The sequence below is a fragment of the Nicotiana tabacum genome, chromosome 17 (genome assembly GCF_000715075.1).
Source record: "Nicotiana tabacum cultivar K326 chromosome 17, ASM71507v2, whole genome shotgun sequence".
Classification (NCBI taxonomy): domain Eukaryota; kingdom Viridiplantae; phylum Streptophyta; class Magnoliopsida; order Solanales; family Solanaceae; genus Nicotiana; species Nicotiana tabacum.
This window is the reverse complement of record NC_134096.1, coordinates 129,941,151-129,967,886: the sequence shown is the minus strand read 5'-3', so window position 1 is coordinate 129,967,886 and position 26,736 is coordinate 129,941,151. Positions and strand designations below refer to the sequence as shown.

Sequence of the window (26,736 nt, the reverse complement as noted above, 5' to 3'; positions counted from 1 at the left end):
TGTATAATTGAAAAACATTGTAAAAATTATTTTGAGATAAGAAAAAATATAAAATCATAAAAATATTATATAAAATTTTGAAATAACTACAAGCAAATTGTTTAATAAGTTAGTACTAGTTCCGAATTTCTAATTTCAATTTTTTTCTAAAGAATTCCAAAAAGAATATTCAAGTATTAGAAAATCCAAATAAAAATTCTAAAGAATAAAACGAGACATAATTATTGGGGTCTTTATTGAGTTTTCCAACAAAAATGTCCTTTTTAGAGAGAGAAAGTGAGAGTTGTGAGAGAGAGAGAGAGAAAGAGAGAGAGAGAGAGAAAATACAATGCTCTTAAGTAGGAAGAAGACAAATGCTGAGTGTGTCACTGCCATTTCTGGGGGTTTGAGGCTTCTCTTTCATTCATATAATCTCAAAAGCAACACTAGGGTTTTACACTTTTGGTTTTGGACCTTTTCTTGAACTTCATTTGTAACGTTATCAAGATTTCTAAAGGGCTAAACACTTTGTTGGTCCATTCCATTTTCTTGTACTTTAATGCAGATTTTGAGGCCACCACTTGAGTGCATTTACACTGCATTAAAGAAGAGGGGAAGTTGGTGAATGTGAGAGTAAACCTGAGGTTCCAACATAACTCAGAAAGGTCTAATCATTGCAAGAGGCTGAATTTCTTCAGTAAATCTTTGAAAAAGACTGCTTCTTTTTTGGTCACTGAGCTTACATTCTTGGTAAAATGCGTGTTGTTTGGTAAGAAAATGCTGAACTTGTTCTGTCTGCACTTTTTTTAGTCACTCATTGCCTCCTTTCAGCTACTGTTTGTGAAAAAAATTGCTCTTCTTGAATCTATCTTGCTTTGCTGTTTTTACACAGAATTTGTTTTTTGGTCCATATATTATTGGCTGAAGGAGGATTCTTGTGATTTTGGGTTGAAGTTGGGTACTTTTTGGCTGTTGTTTTACTGCTTTTGAACTGTGATGGTTGTTATTGAGGTTTAGTGGCATGGATATAAGCTTGTGAAAATTGGTTTTCAGATGTTGAGCTTCTACTTATAGTGAACCTCATACTTACAGCTGCCCCCTTTTGGATTTTCTTTAAGCTTGGAAGGTTGAAGATATTCTTGTATTTTTTTGGTGTGAATTTGTCACTTTGTTTAGCAGAGCTTCTGGTGTTATAATGAAGCTAATTAGGTACTTTATACTTGTGCTTTGTTTTGGTTCTGCTATGGGGCAGCTTCCTTCCCAGGACATTTTGGCCCTTCTTGAATTCAGGAAGGGTATCAAGCATGATCCGACGGGTTATGTACTTCAGTCATGGAACGAGGAGTCCATTGATTTTAATGGTTGCCCTTCATCTTGGAATGGCATAATGTGCAATGGTGGTAATGTTGCTGCTGTTGTCCTTGACAACTTGGGTTTATCTGCCGATGCAGATTTGAGTGTGTTTGCTAACCTCACAATGCTTGTGAAACTCTCTATGGCTAACAATTCAATTGCTGGAAAAATGCCAAACAAAATTGGTGAATTCAAGAGCCTTGAGTATCTGGATATTTCAAACAATCTATTCACCTCCTCTTTACCACCAGAGATTGGAAAAGTAGGAAGCTTAAAGAATCTGTCATTAGCTGGGAACAACTTCTCTGGCCCAATCCCGGATACTATTTCAGAGCTCATGTCAATTGAATCTTTGGATTTGAGCCACAACTCTCTTTCGGGGCCACTTCCTTCATCTCTGACTAAGTTAAATAATTTGGTATACCTCAATCTATCTCTTAATGGATTTACAAAGAAAATCCCCAAAGGATTTGAGCTAATGGCTAACCTTGAAGTTCTTGACTTGCATGGAAATATGCTTGATGGTACTTTGGATCCAGAGTTCTTAATGTTTACTACTGCAACTTATGTTGACTTAAGTGGAAATTTACTTGTGAGTTCTACCTCTCAACAGCAGAAGTTTTTGCCTGGCATATCAGAGTCGCTCAAGTACTTGAGTCTTAGCCATAATCAACTTACTGGGTCACTAGTAAGTGGTGGTGAAGCCCAGGCATTTGGGAACTTGAAAGTTCTGGATTTGAGCTACAATCAGCTTTCAGGGGAATTACCTGCCTTCAATTTTGTTTATGATCTTCAGGTCCTTAAACTCAGCAACAATAGATTTTCTGGGTTCGTCCCAAATGATCTTTTAAAAGGAGATGCTTTGGTCCTCACAGAATTGGATTTAAGTGGAAACAACCTCACAGGTATATTCCAAACTGCTCTCATTTTGAAATACATTTTGCAAATATAATACTAGTAATTTGTCGTCCTTGTGTTGAACTGAAGTTACAACAAAAAGAGTAGTTTATTTGCTATCATTTTGTTAGTGTGCTTTACACAGTCGCTTCATTTTACAGGGTCAATAAGCATGATCACATCAACATCATTGCGTGTCCTCAACTTATCCGCCAATGCTCTTTCCGGTGAACTTCCAATGGTGACAGGAAGTACTGCAGTACTTGATCTCTCAAAGAACCAGTTAGAGGGAAATCTAACTAGATTGCAGAAATGGGGGAATGTTGAATTTCTTGACCTCAGCCAAAACCGATTGACTGGAAACATCCCTGAGGTTACAGCTCAGTTTCTGCGATTAAATCACCTAAACCTTTCTCGCAATACCCTTACTGGAACTCTCCCAAAAGTTATCACACAGTTTCCTAAGATCACAGTCCTTGATCTTAGTTTCAACCAGTTGGATGGGCCTCTTCTCACTTCTCTGCTAACATTACCCACTATTGAAGAACTTCACCTACAAAACAATGCACTTGTTGGAAGTATTGATTTCCCTGCCCCCTCTGCTACTCCCAACCTCCGAGTTCTTGATCTTTCTCATAATCAGCTTGCTGGTTATTTTCCTGATGAGTTTGGCTCGTTGACCGCGCTTCAAGTACTTGATATAGCTGGAAATAATTTCTCTGGATCTCTGCCTACTTCGATGGGTCAAGTTACTGCACTTACTTCTCTAAACATTTCACAGAATCATTTTACTGGTCCACTGCCAAAGAATCTGCCTAATGGCCTCCAAAGCTTTAATGCATCACTCAATGACTTATCTGGTGTTGTCCCTGAAAATTTGAGAAAATTTCCGTTATCATCTTTCTACCCTGGAAACTCTGGACTTCAATTTCCAAATCCTCCATCAGGATCTGGCCAAGCTTCAGCAGAAAGCCAGAAAAGCAGATCACTTAAGACTGTCATCAAGGTGGTAATAATAGTTGCTTGTGTAATTGCTCTTATTATTTTGGTGTTACTAGCCATTTTCATTTACTATATACGAGCGTCAAGGAAGCCTCATCCTCAAGTTACTAAAAAGGATGTTCATCACCAAGCCCCATCACATCCTTCTGGCTTTAGTAGTAGGGAGGGTACCGGTGGTGTAGTCGTTTCAGCTGAAGATCTTATGACTTCACGAAAAGGATCATCAGAAATAATTAGTCCAGATGAGAAAATGGCTGCTATAACTGGTTTTTCCCCTTCAAAAGGTAGCCATTTCTCATGGTCACCAGAGTCTGGAGATTCGTATATTGCAGAAAACTTTGCAAGGTTAGATGTGAGGTCTCCAGATCGTCTTGCTGGAGAGCTGTACTTCCTTGATGATACAATCTCTTTTACACCCGAGGAACTATCTAGGGCTCCGGCTGAAGTCCTAGGCAGAAGCAGCCATGGTACATCTTACAGGGCAACGCTAGAGAACGGGTTGCTCCTGACTGTGAAATGGTTGAGAGAAGGAGTGGCAAAGCAGAGAAAGGATTTTGCGAAGGAGGCTAAAAAGTTTGCCAATATAAGGCATCCTAATGTAGTAGGATTAAGAGGTTACTACTGGGGTCCCACACAGCATGAGAAGCTCATTCTTTCGGATTATGTATCTCCTGGAAGTCTTGCAAGTTTCCTCTATGGTAAGCTTCATGTGCTAGCTCTAAACTCTCATGCGATGTTTTGCTGTAAATCCATAGTAAAGGCTTTGTCTCCCTCTTCTTTAATCTAGTCAGTTTTTTAGTTCCCATTTCATATTTCATACGAGGCAATCTGATTGTGATATATCTGACAGTTCTTATGGTTCATATGTTTTTCCAATGCGCATTATAGTTGAGCACTTTTAGCATTGCTGTGTGATCCTGTGGCCGGATTTTACAAGTGAAACTCAAGTATTTAGTCTTTGGTTTGATGTGATAATAATTTAGCACGTCTAGAGCCCAATACATTGTGCTTACCTGCCTTTTGTTCACGTAATTTTCACACAAGTAGTAATATACCATATATTCTACGTGATGTTCACTACACAAGCTGTGAGGGATTTGCAGTATGGTACTTATTATTTCTAGTAGCTAAAATTCTTGATATTTGAGTTCTGAATGGATCTGAAAAATGTGATGTTTGGCTTTTGTTTCATGATTCACTTTGTTGGAAATCAGCTAGAATGTGATACAGTTTTCTTATTTTATAATCCTTGTGTAGATCTCAATATTTATGTGGTCATTCTCGATATACTTCTCTAATGTGCTGCACGTTTGTAGATCGACCGGGTAGAAAAGGCCCACCACTAACCTGGCCCCAAAGACTCAAAATATCAGTTGATGTTGCACGTGGTCTGAACTACCTCCATTTTGATCGTGAGGTGCCACACGGAAACCTTAAGGCAACCAACATCTTGTTGGATGGGCCAGACCTTAATGCACGAGTTGCGGATTACTGCCTTCACCGCCTCATGACTCAAGCCGGCACAATAGAACAGATTCTTGATGCTGGGGTGTTGGGTTATCGTGCCCCTGAGTTGGCTGCGTCGAAGAAGCCACTGCCTTCCTTCAAATCAGATGTATATGCTTTTGGAGTTGTTTTGTTGGAGCTGCTAAGTGGGAAGTGTGCAGGTGATGTTGTCTCTGGCGAAGATGGTGGAGTAGACTTAACTGACTGGGTAAGGTTGAAGGTGGCAGAAGGTCGTGGCTCGGATTGTTTTGACAGTGTGTTGTCGGCCGAGATTGGAAATCCAGCAATGGAGAAGCAAATGAAGGAGGTTCTTGGGATAGCTGTTCGATGCATTCGTACTGTATCTGAGAGGCCAGGTATCAAGACTATATATGAGGACCTTTCATCTATATAGTTTGTACACTCTTTGGTATTGGTGAACCATATGTTTTGCTCTTCTTGGGAATCAAATAGCTCATTGAACTCCCTTTTGAGTAGTAGAATTAGAACCACTTAGTGTGTGAATGGGGCTAGTTTTATTGACCGTTTGCTTGTTGTAAATTGGGGCATACTTAATGTGTAAACAAACTTTTCTCCCCTTTTGGTCTATTCAGTCTTTGATCAGTTCGTTGGAGTAGATACTCTTATGGACAATTCAAAAGCAAAAAAGTACTTTTGGCCTACTTTATTTTTTGATGAGGACCTATTTATATGCATGTAGATGTGATATCATTTGAGGGTGAGAGTCTGCATTGGTATCTGTTTTCTGGAGTTTCAATTGTATGTCGCTAATTGAAAACTCGGAGGAGAATTATTCTTGAAACTCCTTTTGATATGCTGTGCCTGTGGATGATATGCTGGAAATCCCCTCTTTTAATGCGCCATAGATACTATACCAGGAGTGACAAAAATTGAAGTAACTCTGAGTTTATTTTCCAAATCTGAAGCACGGATCGTTTTCAAATGCTCAAATATTCAGCTGAAATTTATTTTGCCGTGCAAAATGGCAAGTTTTTTTTAATAGATGTTCATTGTACTGCTGCATGATATAACTAGTAACTTTAAAGTCAAGTGAGAATCTAATTGTAAGATGTTCATTGCAATTGTTGCATGTGACATCTAGTAACTTTAAAGACAAGTGAGAATCTAATTGTAAATTGTCTCAATTGCCGCATACATCGCCATAGATCGTGCTTACAGTCTTAAAACGTCACAACATTTGCCTCCAAACCCACAAACCACGGGAAGCACCTCCATGGTAGCACAAATAGGAAATTTCTTATCAAATGGAGTTCGTATCTTAGGTACTTACTACCGGATGCCACAAGGCCCATTGGCTTTTCTTCTTGTTAAAGCAAGCACACTTTTCAAGAAAAATTCTACTGCAAAATTGCATCATTATGCAGATCTAAGGTGGAAAATGAAATATGACAAGAACCTATGATTGCCAACAGTTAACAATGTTATTAACTATGCAAGTAAAAAGGGGGGTGGATAAAGTCTGAACTTAAACAACCTGAACTCTAAAGTACATCTAAATACATCGCAAGATACTCAAATTTTACTGTTGCAACTTTGACATTGTATGTTCGTCCAACCTGAATCCAGCCATCTCTGCCTCCTTGCGGATATCTTCACACTTGGCCAGCCTTCCAGCAGCCATATAGATTTTGATCAAGCTGCAGTATATATCAAATGTTGGACTAAAACCTGCTTCCTTAAGTTTAGAGAAATAGCGTATAGCCCTTGGGACATCGTTCAAACCAACAAAGAGCTTAATCACTACACGATAAGCTGGAAGATCAAAAAGGCAATTTGAAGCCTCCATTTCCCATAGCATGGCTAACGCCTCCCTATGTTTGTTCTCTGAATAACGACAGTGAATCAGAGTAGTATACATAACTACACTTGGATTGCCACCAGATTTCCTGAACCAATCATATAGTCCCTCCACAATCTCGAATCTTCCCAGCCTAATGCAAGTTTTCATGATAGCAGTACAGTCTTGTGGTGTCAAATCCAGATCATCTCTCGCAGCAAGTTCCTCTAACAATGCGAAGACAAGCGTTCTTTTATCAGGATCCTTACCAAGCTCCAATATTAGCTTAGCATACACCCCAGTACCAAGCACTCTATTACATCCCTTAGCTATTGAGAGAAGCTTCAATGCAAGCTTCAGGCTTCCTCCTTTGATGAAACCCCTTAACATTGCTTCATACACACTCCGACTAGCCAAGCCAGTGAACTTATCCAAATCAAAAGGCACTTTTAACTCGTTTGACCCCGCCAACACTTCAATGGTAGAAGCAAGAACATGATCATCCGGGAAAAGATGGGGTTGTTTCTTCACCCAACAGAACGTTTGTAGAGCTCTCTCAGGAAGTCCCAAGTAACCCAACTCTCTGACTGTCAACGATAATGATCCTTTTCGAAGAAATGGACCCCACTTACTGAGAACCTTTGATACATTTTCCTCTGTCGAAAGGCTCTGAATTTCTTTGGCCAAACCAATCAAGAAAGTGGGATTCTTGTACACTTGCTTTGATATGGATTGCCTTGAAACATTTGAGAATCTCTTTGGTGTAGGAAGTCCTAAAGGTCGAATCTTGTAAGGAAGGGGCAGAGGCAGAGGCCTTTCTCTATTCAATTTTCCGGGTTTCTGAGGGATCCTCCCTTTGAAAAGAGATGAAATTGCTTCCATCTCATCCGACTCCCATACAGTCTCTTCTACTTCCACTTCCAATTCTTCATCAACTTCCTCATCAGCAGCAGTGAGAGTATCAATAGTTGGCTGCTGGGTAATCTCGTCAGCATCCTCGTACAAGAACCGTTTAAAGATATAGTCCATGTCAGGTGGAAGCTTGGGTCGCCGAGGATTGCTGAGGTTCTTTGGGAGTTTTCTGTGGTTAGTTCTGTTACTACAAACAGCCATAAAAACAACTCTTTCCCCTCTTCTTCCAAGACTTGAAGAAGGTATTTCAGAAGCAGCTGTACTGGGACTACTACTAATCTGTGAGATGGGATATGTGGATGAAGACCAAGGAAGGCCCTCATGGGAGGTCGAAAACATGCAACAACTCCTGGTGAGCATTTGGTCGAACAATTGGTGGGCACAGGACTAGTTGAACCTCAAGGACTATACCTAGATCTTCAAAGAAACCGGTTAAACGTAGCGAAGGATACAGAGAAAAAGGGTTTAGAAAGTGTCATTCTAGTCGAGTGCGAGCAAACGGAGCACAGCTAAGGATTGAGAAGGCATTGGACAAGGGAGAAAAAACAAAGTTGGGGAAATCTTTTCTCAGTGATGTACATTTATCTTCTTGCTGTTTTCTATTAAAAAGAAAAAGAAGAGTGGAACTTTTTTCCCCCTCATTTAAACATTACACTTTTTTATTAGTTTGACATGAAATGTATGTATTATATTATACTATATTGTATCAAGGAAAAAGTTTGCGAAATTAATCTTCCATATTCTCGTTAAACGTTTTCTTAAAAATGACATTATAAGTCATATAAGTCATTGCTTTTTAACCGAGCTCCAACTAATAAATTCTAAACCCTTTAAATGTCACAAGCAGGAAATACATTAACACCGTGCGTTGCGTGATTTTACTGTATTTTTTGCAATGAATTTGAACTCTTAATAAAGTTATATAAAGTGATATTGTTAGTGGAAGCCAAATATTTTGAAAGATACCAAAAGAATACAAAGGATATCATGTAAGAAGTGAAAAAATCAATTCGAAATAAAAGAAAAAAATATTTAACTTGATTGCAATATTTATTTTAACGTCCATTATTGTCCCCGATATAGTTGAATGAGAAGGAGAAAAAGTGGAACAAAAAGAATTTTAACTCCGATTTTTGTCCATACATCTATTTCTATTACATGAGAGAAGGAGAAGAGCATTAAACATCAAATTTACATTTATTCTAAAAAATTTTACACCATATCACAAAGATTGTTCTCTCATTTTATTTTGGGGGTCAAAAATTATTCAGCTATAATGCTTGCGTCCCTATTTTTCATCAAATAACCAACGCAATCATCAATAAGCTCTCCATTTCTATTCCTATCTCCAAACAAACCTCTCATTTGTCTTGCATTGGCTCTCAATGTCTTTCCCTCTTCACTCACCACTGCAAACTTCACAGTTTCAGCCACAGATTCACTAGTAAACAATCCATCATTTTCATTTCTTGGTATCTCTACACCAACCCCTTTACATTGCAACAACCTAGTATTCAAACCTTGATCATTCATCACTGGAAACATAATCAAAACCCGCCCGAAACAAAGCGCTTCTATGACCGAATTCCATCCACAATGAGTCAAGAATCCTCCTATTGTTAAATGACTTAATATCTTTGCCTGTGGAACCCAACCTCTATAAATTACACCTCTGTTTTTGACTCTCTCTTCATAACCATCAGGAAGAATTTGTGACTCTTCTTGATTCAGTTTTGGCTGATTTCTTATTACCCAAAAGAAAGGCAATCCACACTTTTCTAACCCCAGAGCCAGCTCATTCAGCTCTTTTTGACTAAGTGTTGATTCAGTTCCAAGTGCAACATACACCACAGAATTTTGGTTTTGCTTATCTAGCCATTTTTTGATACTTAGCCATGTTGTATTATTGCTGCTGCGGCCCAAATCTTCATTATCTTCTATAGATGGAGGAAGAACACCAATTGAGATAACAGGTTTCTGAAAAAGCTCAGAAACCAAGTTGAACCATTCGGGTTCAAACTCAACACAAGTTCTAAACAACACAAAATCACTTCCATCTATTGAACCACCAAATCGGGCTCCATCAGATGTACCTGACTCATTTGCTGGTGCTTCAAAGTTCTTCTTTATCTCGTGCAGCCGATATTTAACGTCCGTTTCGAAAGAAATCCAATTCGGAACAACTGTATAATCTTCAGGGATTGACCTTTCATCATTAAGCAAAGCCCGAGGAGGTCCAAAAAAGGCCATAGTTGCAGCTGTAAAGAGACTAAAGAAAGCACACGAGACGCCTAAGTCGCGTGCACGATGAGGTAGCCAGTGAGATGCATAATCATAAACAATCCAATCTGGTTTTGGGTTTGATAAATTTTCAAGAAAAGTGATTAACGGAGTTTCGAGCAAATCAAAAGCAATTTTCAAGAACTGAGCTTTTTGATAAGGTATGTCCATTGAGGATTCAGCCTGATCTGGTAAGTTTTCTACTTTAGGCAAAGGAATGCTAACTATATTTAGTAGGGGAGTAAGATCAGAGGGAACCTTACCTAATCTCTCAAGATTTCTTGGAGTGGAAATGAAAGTTACTCTGTGGCCTCTTTGTGCTAAGCACTTTGATAAATGGAAAAAAGGTATAATATGTCCCATGGCTAGCCATGGGAACATAACTATATGAAGAGGTTTTCTCTCATTCTCCATTTAAGGAATTAAAGCACTACAAATAACCTGTTACTAATTTGTAATATTGCTATAGCCTATAAAGCATAGTCTTGAGATCTTATCATTGCACACAAATATATGGTGAACTGCCGTGTTTTGACTTTCTATAAACGAGAGGATTCAACATCTCTGACGCTAGCTAGACAGAAGCTTATGTATTTTAATACATACAAGGCAATTATTTTTATATATAGAGAAATCTTGTGCCACTTTCGGCAGCAACTTCCTGGAACTTTGTAATATATTATTTGGTTAAAGAAATGGGCCAAATATAGCCCTATACTTTCGAAAATGGTCTACGAATAATTCTCGTTATACTATTGAGTTATCTATACCACTGCAATCATACTTTGGGTTCAAATATATCCCTCATTTAAACAGAGGGACGCGTGTCATCGTCATGTTGGTCAATTCTAAATATTTTCTAATTAATTAAAAAGACTCATTATCCATACCCGAAAAATAATATTTTTTTTTGTAAAAACTGGAAAAAACTAAAAAAACATTTGTACTAAAAATTAAAAAAAACGAAAATATTTTTTTCCCCCAATTTTTACAAAAAACTGCTTTAAAAAAACTGAAAAATATTTTCTAAAATAATATTTTTGTAAAAACTGAAAAAACAAACTGAAAAATAATTTTCTAAAGCAATTAAAAACTGAAAAAAACTGAATTATTTTTAACTAAAAACTGATAAAAAAAAGAAAATATTTCTTTTATCAGTTTTTATAAAAAAACTGCTTTAGAAATTTGCTTTTTAGTTTTTTTTCAGTTTTTACAAAAAATATTGTTTTAGAAAATATTTTTCAGCTTTTTTTAAAGCAGTACTGGAATTTTTTATTTTTTTTTCGTTTTTTTCAGTTTTTAGTAAAAAAAAATTCAGTTTTTACAAAAAAAAATTGCTTTAAAAAATTGATTTTCAGCTTTTTCTTTTTCAGTTTTTTCAAAAACATTGTTTTAGAAAATATTTTTCAGTTTTTTCTAAAGCAGTTTTTTTGTAAAAACTGGAAAAAAAAATATTATCGTTTTTTTTCAGTTTTTAGTAAAAATAATTTCAGTTTTTTTCAATTTTTCCAAAAAGATTGCTTTAAAAAATTATTTTCCGGGTATGATTGATGAGTTTTTTAATTAATTAGAAGATATTTAGAATTGACCAACAGGACGATGACACGTATCACTCCGTTTAAATGAGGGGTATATTTGAACCAAAGTATGACCGTAGGGGTATAGATAACCCAATAGTATAACGAGGGGTATTTTTAGACCATTTTCGAAAATAAAAAGGTATATTTGGCCCTTTGGAGTTTTCGAAAGGCAAGATTTTCAAAGTGCGGGCTGCATCAGCCAATTGAAATATATCTACTACGGACTAACACAACAAAACATTATTATTCTAATTTTCTAGCCCAAATGCGCGCCACCGCAATGTTGGAATTCTTCTCAAAATTTAAGAGAAACACGAGCCCAGAAAGGAAAAAAGTTAGCCCTTTCTCATCAAAGTTAAACTCCGATGATTTGATGTTAGAAATAAAAAAGCAGATAAGAAATAAAATTCACGGAAAATTCTTTTTCACTTTTTGGGACATGTTATTAGGGATGTTCATCGGTCGGTCCGGTACGATATTTAGTCATTTCGGTTCATTATTTTCGGTATACGGTTTCTTAAAATGCTATATTAATATCATACCTAATTACATTCGGTATGATTCGGCTTTTCTCCTTCCGGTTTCGATTTATTCGGTTCGTTAATTTCGGTTTATTCGATTTGAATATTAACTAGTGCATAGAGCTATAGACTGTAATATTCTTAATTAAAGTACTCAATGAAAACGTTCTAAACTAACCTGATTGTTGACAAAATCTTTGTCCAAAACCACACTACTAAAAAACTGGCTAATTTCGTCCAGGAAAACCGACCGGAATCGGTCGGAATTTGAGAAAAACCGATCGATTTCCGACTGCTTTTAATTAGTCGGAAAAATGATGGTCGCTAAAGTGTTGCGACCGAAATCAGTCGAAATTTTCCGACCGAAAACGGTCGGTTAGTTCAATGCGTTGGCTGACAACTAAACTACATATACCGACCGAAATCGGTCGGTATTACCTAAATCTTTTTTTATTTATTTTTCAAATACCAAACTACATATATAACTAAATCTTTATTTATTTATTTTTCAAAATACCGATCGAAATCGGTCGAAGTTTTAAATATATAATAATTTTAGAAATCTTCTAGATATATATATTTTTTTGTATCGCATGTAAACTCCCTAACTCGAGATATCATAGCACAACAATATTATATCTTATTACTATATTACTAATTAGTACTAGTATATATTATCATTATTATTTTATTAAATTCTAATTCTAAATATAGAATATTAAATCTTATTACTAAGCACTAATTACAACCCTTCCTATATTTGTTTATTTTTTATTAGTCCACGGCTGTTGGACTCTATGGCATCAAAGCTCAACTTATAAGATGAAAAAGCTCACATCTTTCAACCGATGTGGGACAAGAGCATAATTTCAAATATTCCGACCGAAATCGGTCGGAATTTTTGAAAACTTTTAATAAAAAAATATTTTTCCAAGGAAAACCCACTACTTCTCTTCCCATGGAATATTTATTTACTAATCTATCCATTTTATTATTTGTTTCTTTCTTTCTTTTTATGAAAAAAAGAGTGCATTAAATAAGGATTCCATAAATCAATAAAAAATTATTTCAAGTGAATAAAATTATGATTACATTTTAATGTAAAAATATGCTTAGTTATTTTTTCTAAAATTTTATTTATATTCCTGAAATAACACATTAATTATTTTATATAAAAAAATATATTAACTAACCGGAATTAAATATATCGTACATTGGTTAAGTAATTGGTATATAAGCTATTATTCAATATATATATATATATATATATATATATATATATATATATATATATATATATATGTGTGTCTTTCATCTTGCAATGTATACATAATATATCATTAATGTATCCCGGGCGCTTTTATGTATCCAAAGTGTATATATAGACTGTTCTACAATATATAAATTTTGTATATATAAAGTGTATCGTGCATTTTACTACATAGTGATGTAGTAAAATGTATATATGAAAGATTTATATATAAAATTTTTTTGTTATATTAAAAACCAATTGCCTTGGGCGGGAAAGTATAATTTCAAATTTACCGACCGAAATCGGTCGGTATATTTGAAAATTTTTAATTAAAAATTATTTTTGTAGATAATATACAAGTATGACTAGGTGTTGGTCAAATGTTGGCCAATTTCCGACCGAAATCGGTCGGAATTGTTATATATTTGCTGTGGGACCACTATTTCCCTTGTCAGAAATATTTTCTTTGACTTTTACGACCAATTTACTTATTTTCCGATTTCGAAAAAAAAAGTTACAACTAAGAGAAAAAAGGTACATAAAGGATATACATTTTATCATTGAAAATATCATGTTAAAGAATACAATAAGGACTAATCCAACATATGCAACAACAATACAGGAGTAACTGAGTAAGAAACACCCCAAAATCATTGAAATATTACGTTAAACTGCTTGGCAACCTAGAGAGTAAGAATTGGAATCTCCATCCTCCATTTTCCTAAAGAAGTACATGGGTTTTACGGTCAACCTCAACATGAATGCCAAAGAAAAATATTGTGTAACTTAGTATATTGATCAATAATATCTTTAATGTGTAATTTAGTATATATTTTGGTACGATATCAATATTTTGTTATTATTTTTTTAAATATCAAATACCATATCTAATACCAAATTATTTAAAAAACGTAAACCAAATACCATACAAAATACCAAACTACCGAATATCATATACCAAAATTTTCGATGCGATAATTCGGTATTTATCCCTCCATGTTATAGGAATCGGTGCTTTCAAGCTTTTGCTAAAGGAATAAGGGATAGTAGAAATTAAACATCAAGTAATTCAAGGTACTACGGAAAGCCAATCCGATGGACCATGTATATTTAATTTGGTTAGGGAACAAAATGGCACTTATGTTTAACTAATTGTTAAATATGATAAGCTAAATATCACAAAAACCAAAAAGCTTGATAAAGTAATAACTTCGAGACCAAATTGACCATATTCCTGAACTTCTAATAATGTTAAATTCTAGCTACAGAAGATGCCCAATGTTAGTGACTATTCGTCTTCTTTTTTGGACACTACTATGTAGACTGGTTATTGTTAAGCATAACTATTGGAGCATCTGTTGTGGTTTGGGTCAGTACAAATGTAGGATGGGATAAAAGGGTTTATTATTTCCACCCTTTGCTGTTTTGCTGCCTTGTTTTGGGAAAGCATTTTTACAGGAGAAAGTCCCTTGCTTAGAGTTTTACAGGTGAGCTCGTACTCCTTTTGCTCCCGCTTCAGTTACAAATTTATGTGACGTAATTTGACTAAGCACGAAATTTAACAGAAACATAAAAAACTTATGGAACTTGTTATCTTTTTTTGGCTAGCAAAAGAGTACGGTTTAAGCAGCATTTTTTGCATGTTTTGGTGGCAGCAGCTCGAAATTGGTCTGTGCAACTACCAACTGATATGAGATGCGCGACCCAAACTCTGTTTCTCTTTTAACTGGACAACGTCTTTCTCATACCCACCAATTCAGGCAAGTTTATCATGTTCAATGCAAGAACATAAATTAAATCAAAGGGGTTTATATAATCATGCTAATCTTATGTTGTCATCTGAATCATGAATAGAGTACTAGACAAAGCTGCGGTTGAAATGCAAGGCACCAAAATAAGCAAGGAAAATGGAGGCTTTGTACTGTCACTCAAGTAGAAGTAGTGAATCCTAACAAGGATGATGCCAATCCTCCTAAGTACTATCCTCATGAACACATGTTTGGCACAGCTACAAACAATCTCAGTGCAACAAGGTACACTAATGGACCCTAGCCTTGGCAAGTTTGACGTACCTGCTGCTTCAATTCCAGTCATTCCTCTTGTATTCATGTCCGTCCTCATTCCCATCTACGAGTTCCTCTTTGTTCCTGTAATGAGGATGTTCACTGGCCACACGAATGGAATAACTCACCTTCAGAGAGTTGGCGTAGGACTTGTCCTCTCAGCTATGTCCATGGCTATTGCAGGGGCCATGGAAGTGAAGAGGAAGAACGAGTTCAACCAACATAACCATCGGACCAGCCTTTTCTGGTTCTCCTTTCATTATGCAATCTTCGGGATAGCAGACATGTTCACGCTCGTTGGGCTGATGGAATTCTTCTACAGCGAGGCCCCAGCTGGGATGAGATCTCTCTAGACTTCCTTCTCGTTTCTATCGTTCTCCATTGGCTACTACTTGAGCTCAGCTTTTGTTGAGCTCATCAACACAATCACTTCAGAGCTCACTTCCAACAAGCAAGGATGGCTTCAATGGAGAGACATGAACAAGAACCATATCGAACTTTTCTACTGGTTCTTCCTAGCAATCCTCAGCTTGCTCAACTTTGGGAACTATGTCTTTTGGGCCAACTGGTACAAGCACAAAGAGATTGTTCCTATCGATGAACAGAAACTTCTCCACGCGGACGAGTCTGTAACCATGAGTATGACCTCACAACAGGCCATCTCTACAAGTGAAGGTGAAAGGAAAACCGAACAAAACTAAAACTCAAGCATAAATGTTAAACCATGAGTTAGGAGTACCGTATTTTTCTTCTTCAAACAACTAGTATCATTTTGCACCTAGTAAGTAGATATTTCTGCGCATTTAGGTAAGGAATACTAAGTATGATTTTCTAGAACAGTCAGCACTTAGTATAAGCAAAAGAAATTATGAGCAAATCTTCCATTTAGAAGGGGGAAAAGAAGAGGTATGAATGGAGGAGCAGACTTCTATAACTTCTGAAATCGACATGACTAACCAAAAAATGAGTTTGTTAGAGAGCATCTACAGTTAAGATGCAGCAAAAAATGAGTTTGTTAGAAAGCATCTACAGTTAGGATCTTGAATTACTGCTGCTACTCCATTCCCAAATAACATCAAAGTGTTTAGTAAAGTCTGCATTCGCGGGACTGCCATCTTTTCTTCTAAAGACAGCAATTTGGGAGGCAAATCCTGGTTCTTTGTTAGGCTCTCCGCCAACTCCACTGAACTCAACATCATAATTATGCCTTAAAGCTAGCTCAGATGCCCATTGGCAAAATTGCTGTCTAGTCCACTCGAATTTGTGATCGTGATTGCGAAATTTGCAAGATTGCTGCTGGCTCTTCTCATCTGGATCCTCTTCCTGGTATTGAGGAGAAGAATTCTGGAGAATCACATTGTACTCATAATTGGGAGTGGAGACTATAAGAATCTGTGGACAAAATGAACTGAGCACGATATCGCCAAACAAGCACGCTTCATGTTCCTCCATGTGTTCAATCACCTATAGTTGATCAAAATTCCCATCTATCACGATCAATAGATGATCTAATTTTTACAGATTCTATGGAACAAAGAAAAGACAGAATGATGGATATATAACTGCAGAAAAGCAAAGTCTCATTCAACCACCCGAGCTGACAAAATGTATCAACCTAGGATCATCAATAACTGAAGAAACCTATCTCAAAAACTCTATAGCAATATATCACGAATAAAGGCAAGACCACTTAAATGATGGGAATAAAGAGAAATACATTGAAAAATAAAGAGAAATAAGTCACAAAGAGAAAAAACACGAAGGAAAAGGTGCCAGATAATTCATACTTAATTCGGTCAATAAGTGCCAATAAAGAACTTCGAACCATCATATGCATCACTAGTCTCCCTAGCAAGGCAAAACTCTTTTAACTAAACAGATAATTTACTAAGTGGATAGACCCTAACATGCAACTTGAAAATATCATTGTCATATCTTTATTCCAACTGAAGCTAAAATGGACCAAACTTACCACTCATAAAGATCAAGAACACACGCTCCAATATATTTCATTACAAAGGGTTAGAACTATAGCATATGATCTAGCAACCCATTACACAAACTCAGAATGAAAAATTATTATTTGCACTCTTACACTCTTTATTAACGAGTAGTAGCACTATGCTCTTCTGGTATGTGAATCAATGTGTCTATCTCTGCAAATTCATGTGAAGGCTACAGAAAAATCAGTCTGACGTCTATTTCAAATCAAATGCATAAAAGTTTCAATATCTCACTTACACCAGTCTCCAACTTATATAATGACAAGCTTCAGAAACTACTTTATCCCACAGAACACTTTTAATCACATTTTGTTTTATTGGTCCATAATATCTACCTTCTGAACTCAAATACTAATATATGACATCTAACATACTAAACCATCTACGACAATTTTTTTGTGTGGATAAAATAACATATTAAACCATTCTACGGCAATCTCGTTGACAGATCATCTCCAGACACTAAGTTCACTGATCCGCTCAACCAGGGGTGGAGCTAGGGTGGCGGAAGGGAGTTCATCCCTAAACTTCCTTCGCCAAAAAATTACACTGTATATAAGGTTAAAATTGTTTTTATGCATAAATAGTAGATGTTAAATCCCCTTGGCTTGTTTGTGTGTTTACTTTTTAATATTTTGAATTCCCTTGGTAAAAATCCTAGCCCCACCACTGCGCTCAATAAAAAAGAATGATATAACCAACCATAGATCTCATTTTTGGGATGGATATAAGGTACACAAGCATTTTTACGCAAATACTTCATGAAACAAAGTGAAGAAAAACTGAAATCTGGAAAGCTGTGTAACCATCACTAGAAGAGGAACCAATTACCTCCAAGCAGGTTGCAATGTCATACCCACATAACCGAGAATCACAAGTCAAAATTGAACCCCTATATAGTATTGCAGACTTGATTCTGTTAGTCAGTTGTTCAGCTTCTATATTTCCATTGAGTTTTGAATGAAGTATCTGGAAATTAAGAAGACTCTTAGGTGAACGCATAAATAAAAAAAGTCAAAATTATGATTTGGCACCAGCAACACGTGGCAAACATTAAATGTTTAGAACTATGCTCCGTCAATGCAACAGAAAGAAAAAGTAAACTATGCTAATCAGAAATTTCTTAGCATCTTGAACTAACATATTTGACCTCATTAGTTTACTAGTTCTGAATGTTTAATAAAAAGCTCATGTTGTTATATTCTTGAAGCTTCAAAGTTGCTTGCTTCCACAAATAAAGCGAGAAAGGAGAAAAAGTTTCTTCTTTTTCACCAGAAACTTTTTTTTCTTTTTCTTTTTTTTGAGAAAAAGGTCCACCAAAAGCTATTTCATTTTCTCATGATAGTCCAATACCATACTTCCCAATTCTAGAATCCTATACCACCACTGACTGAATGGTATCTACTTTGGAGTTTCTGATGCTAGAATAAGGAGATAGAAAACATATATCATGGATATAAGTTGTACAACTACTTGTGATGGGTAAAAGGACCTTAACATTTCTCTGTCCTAGTATCTTATATGGAGTACATGTGATTACCTTTTTTTTAGTAACCTTCAAATAGTCATCTGAACTCAAATTAGCTTCACTCCAACAATCATAATCAGAAAATCATATTTGTTATGTATTCAATTAACATTTTTTTTTGGAATCATTTATGAATTTCCTTTACTTCCCAAGTAATGATTATACTATTAGTCTTCCCAATTAGTAAATCTTAAACCTTCAAATGGGCATATAACCATCTGGATCATCTTTCTTTCTCTTTTTCTATTTTTATTTTTATTTTTATCTTTTTTGGGTGCTGGAGCTACTTCAGCTATTACTCATATCTCTTTGTTTATCGGCCTTTTTTCTTTCTTTTACTGTATTTACATTTAATGCAATTACATTCTCATTTCAGTCATGTCAAGCTAATATGAAGAACCTATTTTATCCAATTTATTTATCTAACAAATGATAATAAAACTAGAGAGTTTAAAAAAATAGATTACTCTGATCTGGAATGTTAAATTTTTTCCTGAATAAGGAAACATCTCTCTAGCTTTCGCAATCCGAAAATATTGTCATTACCTATAAGATGGACAATGTCGCACTGAAAGCATAGGCAAAACTAGATCTAGCTGACAATGCAGGATAATATCTAAATATTGGATTGGCATAAGATGACCATTGCAGATCCTGATTTTTCTCACCCGCTCGAATTACAGTTCAGTTTTCACCTTACATAGTTAAGTTAGAGAATACACAAGCTCTTATTATCATTACTAAGAAAAAGAAATGCAGTAGAAAGAAAAGAATAAACTGCAGGACAATTAGAGAGAGAGATTGTGAAAGTTGAAAAGCCGTGTAAGAGGGCTGTGAGTGCATCAGACCTTGGCAGCACGAGCAAGAGCTTTCTGTGAAATATCAACGCCTACTATTTTCTCAAGAGAAGTTTGATAAGCTAATAAAGACTCCAGGAGACTTCCAGAACCACATCCAAAATCAACCTGTGATGGAATAAAGATCAGAATCAAGTCTTTTTATCATCTAAAAAGACAGCAAAATCATTTGAAAAGGCCTATACCAAAGAGGCAGCACAAGATTCTCTAATGTGTTGCAATGCATATTCAACACGTTGTTTTGATAATGGGGGAGAGAATAAGGCCTGCTCCATTCTATCCTCCAGGGGTACTGTCACCCGCAGCAAGGTGACTTCACATTTCATTGTACAAGTACCTGTCTCCAGAGAGGAGAGGAAACTCTAGATTATCGGAAGACAACAGAAATTTTTCATGGGTTGGACACGACAAATGTCCTTCGGAAAGCATGTTCTAAAATGGAAATCAACACAAATAGAGCCAAAAAAAAATCAGAACAAAAGGAAACAACTGCCTTACTTACCTGAAGACAATAATGAAAGGACAGTTGTAGAATCACGAGCCACTGCTAGAACAATCTCTTTGGAAGGCAATTCCATAGTAAAACATGCAGACTGATCAATGGACATCTGTGTTACAACTGCTTCAAGAACAGGTGATGTGGCTCCACTGCCAATCTCAAACTCAAACTCTTCAGACCCTTCAAGCTGTTCCTTAATGCCTTCCCTTTCCGTGACTAAATATATGTTGTAAGTCACACACACCAAAGAACCATTAGATGGAGTCGTTCCAGAATATTCACCACTTATCCTAACAGATGCTACTTCGTCTTCAAGCGTGTTCTTCTGTACATTAGAGAAGCTAGAACACAGAGAGCTGTCTGCTAGTGTTGCACTGCTCCACCGATATTTGGGCAAGAATTGACATGATGAGAACTCCTTAACAAACTGTTGAGGATAAATAAGAACTTCAAGTCCCTTTGCAGATGATGTCATCTCCTCCACAGACATATCAACTTTATCAAGAAATCTATCCAACCATAAGAGAACTTTTAAAGCAGCATTATGAATTGCATCAGTCTGTTTCTTGTAAGATTCCTTTGGTGAACACAGCAGAATCAAATCCTGGCACTTGGAGTATATCTTCACTGTACATCTATAGACTAGAGTACACCCTCCTTGTGCAACAGCAGTAGCAGTAGCAGTAGCAGTAGCAGCAAGACCACCTTCATTAATTTCGTCTCCACTTGATGCTGTATCCCTCAATCTTTTACGTCCAGGTAAATCTGGCAGAGGTTCAAAGGAATCGCTTGAAAAGACAGGTTCAGATAATCGATGCTGGCGGCAAAATGTGCAGAGAATATCTCTGGGAAAAGAACCCCTCCAATTGCTCCTTGTTGTGAATGTTGTGGGCAGCTCTGCAGCAAGTATTGCTTCTCTTGACAACTTGTAAATTCCGCTAGGTATCTTGTTGGCAAGTATTCTTGAGAGGAAAAAGAGAGAAAAGAAAATGAACCCCGCTATTATGAGTGAAATAAAAAAGAAGAAAAGAAAAATATTATGCAAATCGATGATAGCAACTGAGTGTCACAGTTAAATAAAGAAATCAAAAGGAAAAACAAAAATAAAAAAGAAAAGAAATTCCTGAAGTACAACACGTGACTTCACGTCCTGAGTGCCGGCACCCTAAACTCATCATGCAAATTCACTGTCTCCATTATTTAGCCCACCACACCCAAATCTCAGGGGGGAAACTTACTACAATGGCTATCATAATTCTGCTATCCTAGATGACAATCCAGTTGTAATTAAGCCAGACTCTGTTTTGATTCAGCCAGACTTCGCTGACTAAAAACTCAAAAATGGTGCCAAGGACATACCTGTAATATGCACGCAAGGATAAATCTTCATAAGAAAGATCAGTAGACTTCCAGGTGTATCCTACAGATGCCAAAATTGCATCACCGTATATTTCTTGACCAGATAGGTAGGTCGCAAGGGCATTAAATTCTCTAAATGAACTGGCTAGTTTCATATGTAACTCTGATGATGGGCCAATCGTTATGGATTCTGGAGCACAGAAGTACAACCTCGTTTCTGAGGAAGCTTTGCCAATAGTCCTGTAACAGAAAACAAATGTTCATCATCAAAGATACAGGAAATGCTCAATTAAAATGGAAGCAATTATTTATTTGATCCAGCCTTCTCTAACATAAACCACAAAACTACCTTACAGCTCACATTGAACTAGCCATTAACTAACTTCCAACCCCCGTCCATAACCAGTTTATGATGAAGGGTGTCAGCTTTGGTCATACTAGATTAATTTTGTCTTGCTTAAAAATAAATACCAGGATGCATCACGTATATATCATACCAGTTTGGAAGAAGGAACAATACAACCTATCAGAAAACTCTAGATAGAAGCAAAGGCGGATCTGGGATTTAAATTTGATGGTTTACACCTTCAAAGTTATTAGCACTAAATTCTTTTGTACTTCTGATTTTTTTTTACAAATGAGAAATCCCCGAGGGCCAATGGTGCACGGTTTGAAACTCGGTGAGTAATGGGGGCCATCTCTCTACCCTTCTCTACTTAAATACCAGGCTTTTGTCTGCAGCAGATTTCAAACCCGTGACATGCACCTAACCTACACATCACACATTGCGCTCACCACTAGACTAAAGCCCAATGACAATTGTACTTTGAAATTATGCGCAGATTTAATATTTGTTGAGCTTTTAGTGATTCTTCACATGTATATTTAAACTTTGTATTGAGAATACTGGGTTGAACTCGCAGCATAAAGGCTGCATCCATCACTGGATAGGAGCTCCTTCATATACTTCTTACCATACTGCATTAAAATCGACTTCTGATTGCTACAAATCAAGCTTACAACATTTTACCAGTCAAACAAAGTACTAGTTCAATGCTCTGTATATATTCTTTCTCACCTAGAAATCAGAACTTTAGAAGCATCCTTAACCCCTAGTTCCTTTGCAATGGCATCCAGGTAATAATTGCCAAAAGAGGCATCAAGTATCGAAGGTTCCACAATCTTCTCTGCTGAAGATGGAATACGTACTGCTTCAATTGAAATGCTCTCTGGGAGACTAGATTCATTCTTTAGTAAAGAATGTATAATCTCAGGAGGGTGTGGATTTAGCCTCTGCAATGAAAGCTTCTCCTCAGAGAACATAAGCGCATTCGCTAATCTCTTAGCTGCTTCAATAATAAGTGACATCACCAAAAATTGATTCCACTCCACTTCAGGATTTATATATTTACATAAGCTATTAATCTTAGCATCAAACGCAGCAATAGCTGCTACAGAAATAAATCCATTAAGGTGACCTCCTCTCTGCAACGCTGCTCTGAAGTGCCCACTAAGCGGATGAATTGAAGACAAGAACTTTCATCAACAACCGGAAACAAAAAAGTGAACCGTAAATAACATAGGTCGGGTAGTTCATTAGCTGCAGGAAAAAATGCATTACATAACTACATCCAATTAGTGAATCTGTTTACATCATCTAATCCTACACACAGAAAACTCAGTATTATTATCTACTGAGGCTGTAGTCAATGAAAATACCAAGAAATTAAAAAACATGAATGAACCTTTATGAGCATTAGATATCTCACAAACTCAATAGAACTGTTTATTTTATTTTTTTTGATAAGGCAGTAGAACTGTTTATAAGACCATGTCTCAAAATATGTGATGAAACCACAGGAAATTTTCTATTTTCTAATGAAACCTTTTGGCAAATTTCAATACAGCATAAAAACATCATATTTCAGACTCTACAAACAATCAAATAGCACAGAAAGACTTTTAAAGTGCAAAAAGTTTTCCAAAGCTGATATATTACTAAATATGACGTATTCGGTAGACTGTTTGCTGTTTTTTAGTAAAATAAATTTCACAACAGTGACAATACCCTATATAACCAGCTTCACAATCAAGTTTTTGTAATTCATTAAAAACTCTCTTACGCAACAAACATGTATATAAGTCAAAGTTCTCACTCAATCTCGATGGCTAGTCAAACTTTGTAATCTTGCAGCTAACTCCAAGAAGAATTGCATCATCACATTAACACCAATACAGTTACATACCTCAATTGAAAGTAAATATGATAGTCGACCAGCCAGTTCATCCCACGCTTGCTCCACAGTGAGATTATCTTCTTTAGGCTGGATGCCTAACTGCAGATAAACAACCATGAGTCATTAAAGCATTAGCATTTCATCGACATTTGAAAATCTAAGCTCCAAGCTGAGAGAAAAATTGGAACTTGTCCACTTAATATGTTAAAACTGATCACAAAAGCATGAGATAAACGACAATCATGAGGTAATGATGAACTTTTCATAGACATTTTAGATCTATGCGACAAGCTGAGAGAGATAAAATCATCAATTGTCCACTACATTTGCAGCACCCATTGTAAGAGCATGCTTAGCAAAGATAAACTTCAAGTGAAGTGGATGATTTATGATTAAGAGTTGGAGTCTACCACCTGACTTATCAGCAAAAAAGGGAAAGTAAAAAAGTTGTTTCCTTGAGACACAATTTACCTGAGTCTTAATTTTTTTTCTTTTGTACTAGGCTATTCTCCTTCAAATATTTAAATAGCTCCTACGGCAAAAGCCTCACTCTTCTCCTTCAAATATTTAAATAGCTCAAAAACAGAGAAAAAGGCAAAACCTTTTGTATAGCCTTCTCAGCAGCAGATTGCTCAGCATCCTTCTTTCTTTTGAAGACTTCAGAGACTACAGAAAATTCTGGAAGTTGGAGAGTACAGCGATAGAGGCAAGGACCTTTCTGAGGGATCACTAAACCAGGACATCCATTTTGTACAACCTCTTGAACTTCCTCGACCTTATAGCAAGCTTTAGCAGCAAATCTCTGATGTATGATAGCCTTAGGCGTGAAAGGCGATTTCTTTGGACCGCTAGCTGGGTTTCTTCCAGTTTCCATAGTTTTACCCGGAAGAATTGAATAGTTAGACCAATTCAACTCCTACACTGAAAAGGCACTTCATTACTGATTTCCATCATGCATCAATTAGAAAGCACAGTGAGGCCAAGAACAATGGCGGACCTAAGTTAAAGCTAAATTTGGAGCCAAACACTATTATTTAGATAGAAAAGCTAGTAAAACATACAAATATATTAACTGAGCATCCAATCTCGGTAGCATTTTCAGGCTAAAATTTGTTGAGCACCAATGATCTAAAAACCCTGACTCCGCCACTGGCCAAGAACATAGTACAATAATAAATATTACTCCATCCGTTTCAAATTAGATGAGGTACTTTACTTTTTAGTCTGTTCCAAAATAAATGACACATTTCTAAATTTGAAAATAATTCAACTTTAAACTCTTCATTTTACCCATTTTACACAAATGACATGGCCCCACAAAGCTTTTAACTCTTAAACTTTTAAGACCACAAGTTTCGTAAGTCTTGTTCTTTTTTCTAACTTCGTGTCAAGTCAAACTAACTCATCTAAATTGAAACAGATTGAGTAGTAACAATTTCCTAATTTGATTCGAATAATCATTCCGTTGCCAACAATCCAGCGGGACAAATGAATCAATTTCAATCCAATGCTAATACTTTATTCAACAGCTAATCAGGTTTTAGAGAAGTCAGTACATGTTTACACTTTTCGACTGCAGCATGTTCATTAAACGACAGAAAAGTTACTGCATTTATAATGGGAATGTTATATGAATAATGAAAATTTTGCTTCTAAAGTGCAGATTACATGCATAACACATTAAACAATCATTCTTTCACTCCTACATAACAAACCCCAACCAAAAAAAAACTTTATTAGTTTACCTAAGAAAATAAAAAAAGAATTCCGTTAACTTACAAGCAAAGAAATTTGTTTCTGGGTCAGCAAAAAAGCCAAGAGAAAAAAGTAAAGCTGGTTTTAGAAATTCGATACGTGTATGCTTGTGGGTTGAGTGCTTATCTTTAAAAAAGAAAGAGAAAAAAGAAAGGAAAAGGGCCACAAGCTTTACTTTACAAGATAGGCAAAAAATAAGAGAGAATCAAGAAGGGTAAGAAGAAGATAGTACCTATTACTGGCAATAGAGGTACAGCAAATGTGATTTTGTACAAGCATATATTGTGAATTTTGATTGTGGGGAAGGTAAGAGAGAAAGAAGGTTATGGGGTTTTGGGAATTTGAAAAGGTTTTAAAGGGTAATGGAGTTTTGGGTTTATGAGAATATAAAGAAAAAATTAATGTAGAAATTTGCCCTTTTATTTATTCCCAAACAAACGCTTGGGAGTTGGAGGGGAAAGGTGGGGCTTTGCCGCTTTGGCAAAAGTAATTGCACGCAAAAGAATAATAATAATTGTAGAACTCGTTTATCAAATAGGGCGTACCAACTTTTAGAAGCAATTCAATTTACTACTAGTTGAAAGTTGAAACTGCAAAAGCTAGTTAAGACCAATTTATAAACACATTTCAAGACTTTAAACGTGGTTAAGTTAAGCTGTTTGACCCGCTTTTAGAACTAAAAGAGTCAAGCTGGAAAAGCAATTTCTCCGAAAATCACTTTTGAAAAAAAAAAGAAAAAAAGAAATGCATTTCAAAAGATTGGTCAAATATTAATTATTATTCAAAAGTATATTTTTAAATAAATTAATCAAACACAAACAAACTGCACTTTAAAAAAAAACTGATTTTAGAAGCTTGGGCGTTTTCACCTCAAGATGAAAACTAATGTTTCTTTTTCTAAAATACCTAAAGTAATAAGTGAAGATTTTTTTAAAAGAAAATAATGAAAAAGATGCTCACAAGCTTAAGAGTCACTCTGTTTCAATTTAGATGATTAGTTTGACTCGATATAGAGTTTACGGAAAAAGAGAAAGACTCGAGAAACTTGTAGTCTTAAAAGCTTAAGGGATAAAAGTTTTGTGAGGCCATGACATTTATGTGATTATAAAAACTTCTAAAATGAAGAGATTAAAATTGAATTTTTTCCAATTGTAGAAATGTGTCATTCTTTTTGGAACAGACTAATAAGTAGAGTGTGTCGTCTAAATTTAGTAAAGTGTGTCGTCTAAATTTAAACAGAGGAGTATCTTGCGAGGGAAATACTGTTAACCTAAAACAACAATTGCATTGTGTGCCATTCACTGCGAATTGTCCCTATACATTTGTAAAAATACAAAAGGTTTGATAAATTATCA

At 35.9% G+C, this 26,736-nt stretch overlaps 5 protein-coding genes across 9 annotated transcripts; 2 read left to right on the top strand and 3 right to left on the bottom strand.

The window, feature by feature from the left end:
* Positions 1 to 285: 285 nt before the first annotated feature.
* On the top strand, positions 286 to 5,404 carry LOC107779314 (LRR receptor-like serine/threonine-protein kinase GHR1). Of its 2 annotated transcripts, none has more exons than XM_016599716.2 (4): positions 286 to 748; positions 872 to 2,237; positions 2,391 to 3,929; positions 4,548 to 5,404. In XM_016599716.2, exons 2-4 carry the CDS (start codon positions 1,175 to 1,177, stop codon positions 5,129 to 5,131), a joined length of 3,186 nt encoding a protein of 1,061 aa, XP_016455202.2. In that variant the 5' UTR covers positions 286 to 748; positions 872 to 1,174; the 3' UTR covers positions 5,132 to 5,404. The 2 variants fall into 2 exon arrangements, with proteins under 2 accessions (XP_016455202.2, XP_016455203.2); XM_016599717.2 differs by having other exon boundaries at positions 292 to 748; positions 1,232 to 2,237.
* Positions 5,405 to 6,147: 743 nt separating this feature from the next.
* On the bottom strand, positions 6,148 to 8,184 carry LOC107779313 (pentatricopeptide repeat-containing protein At2g01860-like). The gene has a single exon (XM_016599714.2). It carries the CDS (start codon positions 7,805 to 7,807, stop codon positions 6,278 to 6,280), a length of 1,530 nt encoding a protein of 509 aa, XP_016455200.1. The 5' UTR covers positions 7,808 to 8,184; the 3' UTR covers positions 6,148 to 6,277.
* Positions 8,185 to 8,551: 367 nt separating this feature from the next.
* LOC107779320 (UDP-glycosyltransferase 91C1) lies at positions 8,552 to 10,325 on the bottom strand. Its single transcript, XM_016599725.2, has one exon. It carries the CDS (start codon positions 10,139 to 10,141, stop codon positions 8,711 to 8,713), a length of 1,431 nt encoding a protein of 476 aa, XP_016455211.1. The 5' UTR covers positions 10,142 to 10,325; the 3' UTR covers positions 8,552 to 8,710.
* A 4,571-nt stretch (positions 10,326 to 14,896) lies between these two features.
* LOC107779312 (small RNA 2'-O-methyltransferase) lies at positions 14,897 to 25,906 on the bottom strand. Of its 4 annotated transcripts, none has more exons than XM_016599712.2 (10): positions 25,614 to 25,906; positions 24,228 to 24,547; positions 23,636 to 23,725; positions 22,468 to 22,925; positions 21,390 to 21,629; positions 20,034 to 20,992; positions 19,717 to 19,868; positions 19,523 to 19,639; positions 17,978 to 18,115; positions 14,897 to 16,607 (listed from the first exon to the last, which is right to left on the bottom strand). In XM_016599712.2, exons 2-10 carry the CDS (start codon positions 24,498 to 24,500, stop codon positions 16,176 to 16,178), a joined length of 2,859 nt encoding a protein of 952 aa, XP_016455198.2. In that variant the 5' UTR covers positions 24,501 to 24,547; positions 25,614 to 25,906; the 3' UTR covers positions 14,897 to 16,175. The 4 variants fall into 4 exon arrangements, with proteins under 4 accessions (XP_016455198.2, XP_016455197.2, XP_075091181.1 ...); XM_016599711.2 differs by having other exon boundaries at positions 24,228 to 24,542; XM_075235080.1 differs by lacking the exon at positions 25,614 to 25,906 and adding an exon at positions 25,406 to 25,588 and having other exon boundaries at positions 24,228 to 24,542.
* On the top strand, positions 15,122 to 15,496 carry LOC142172114 (protein NRT1/ PTR FAMILY 4.5-like). Its single transcript, XM_075235890.1, has one exon. It carries the CDS (start codon positions 15,122 to 15,124, stop codon positions 15,494 to 15,496), a length of 375 nt encoding a protein of 124 aa, XP_075091991.1.
* Positions 25,907 to 26,736: the final 830 nt, after the last annotated feature.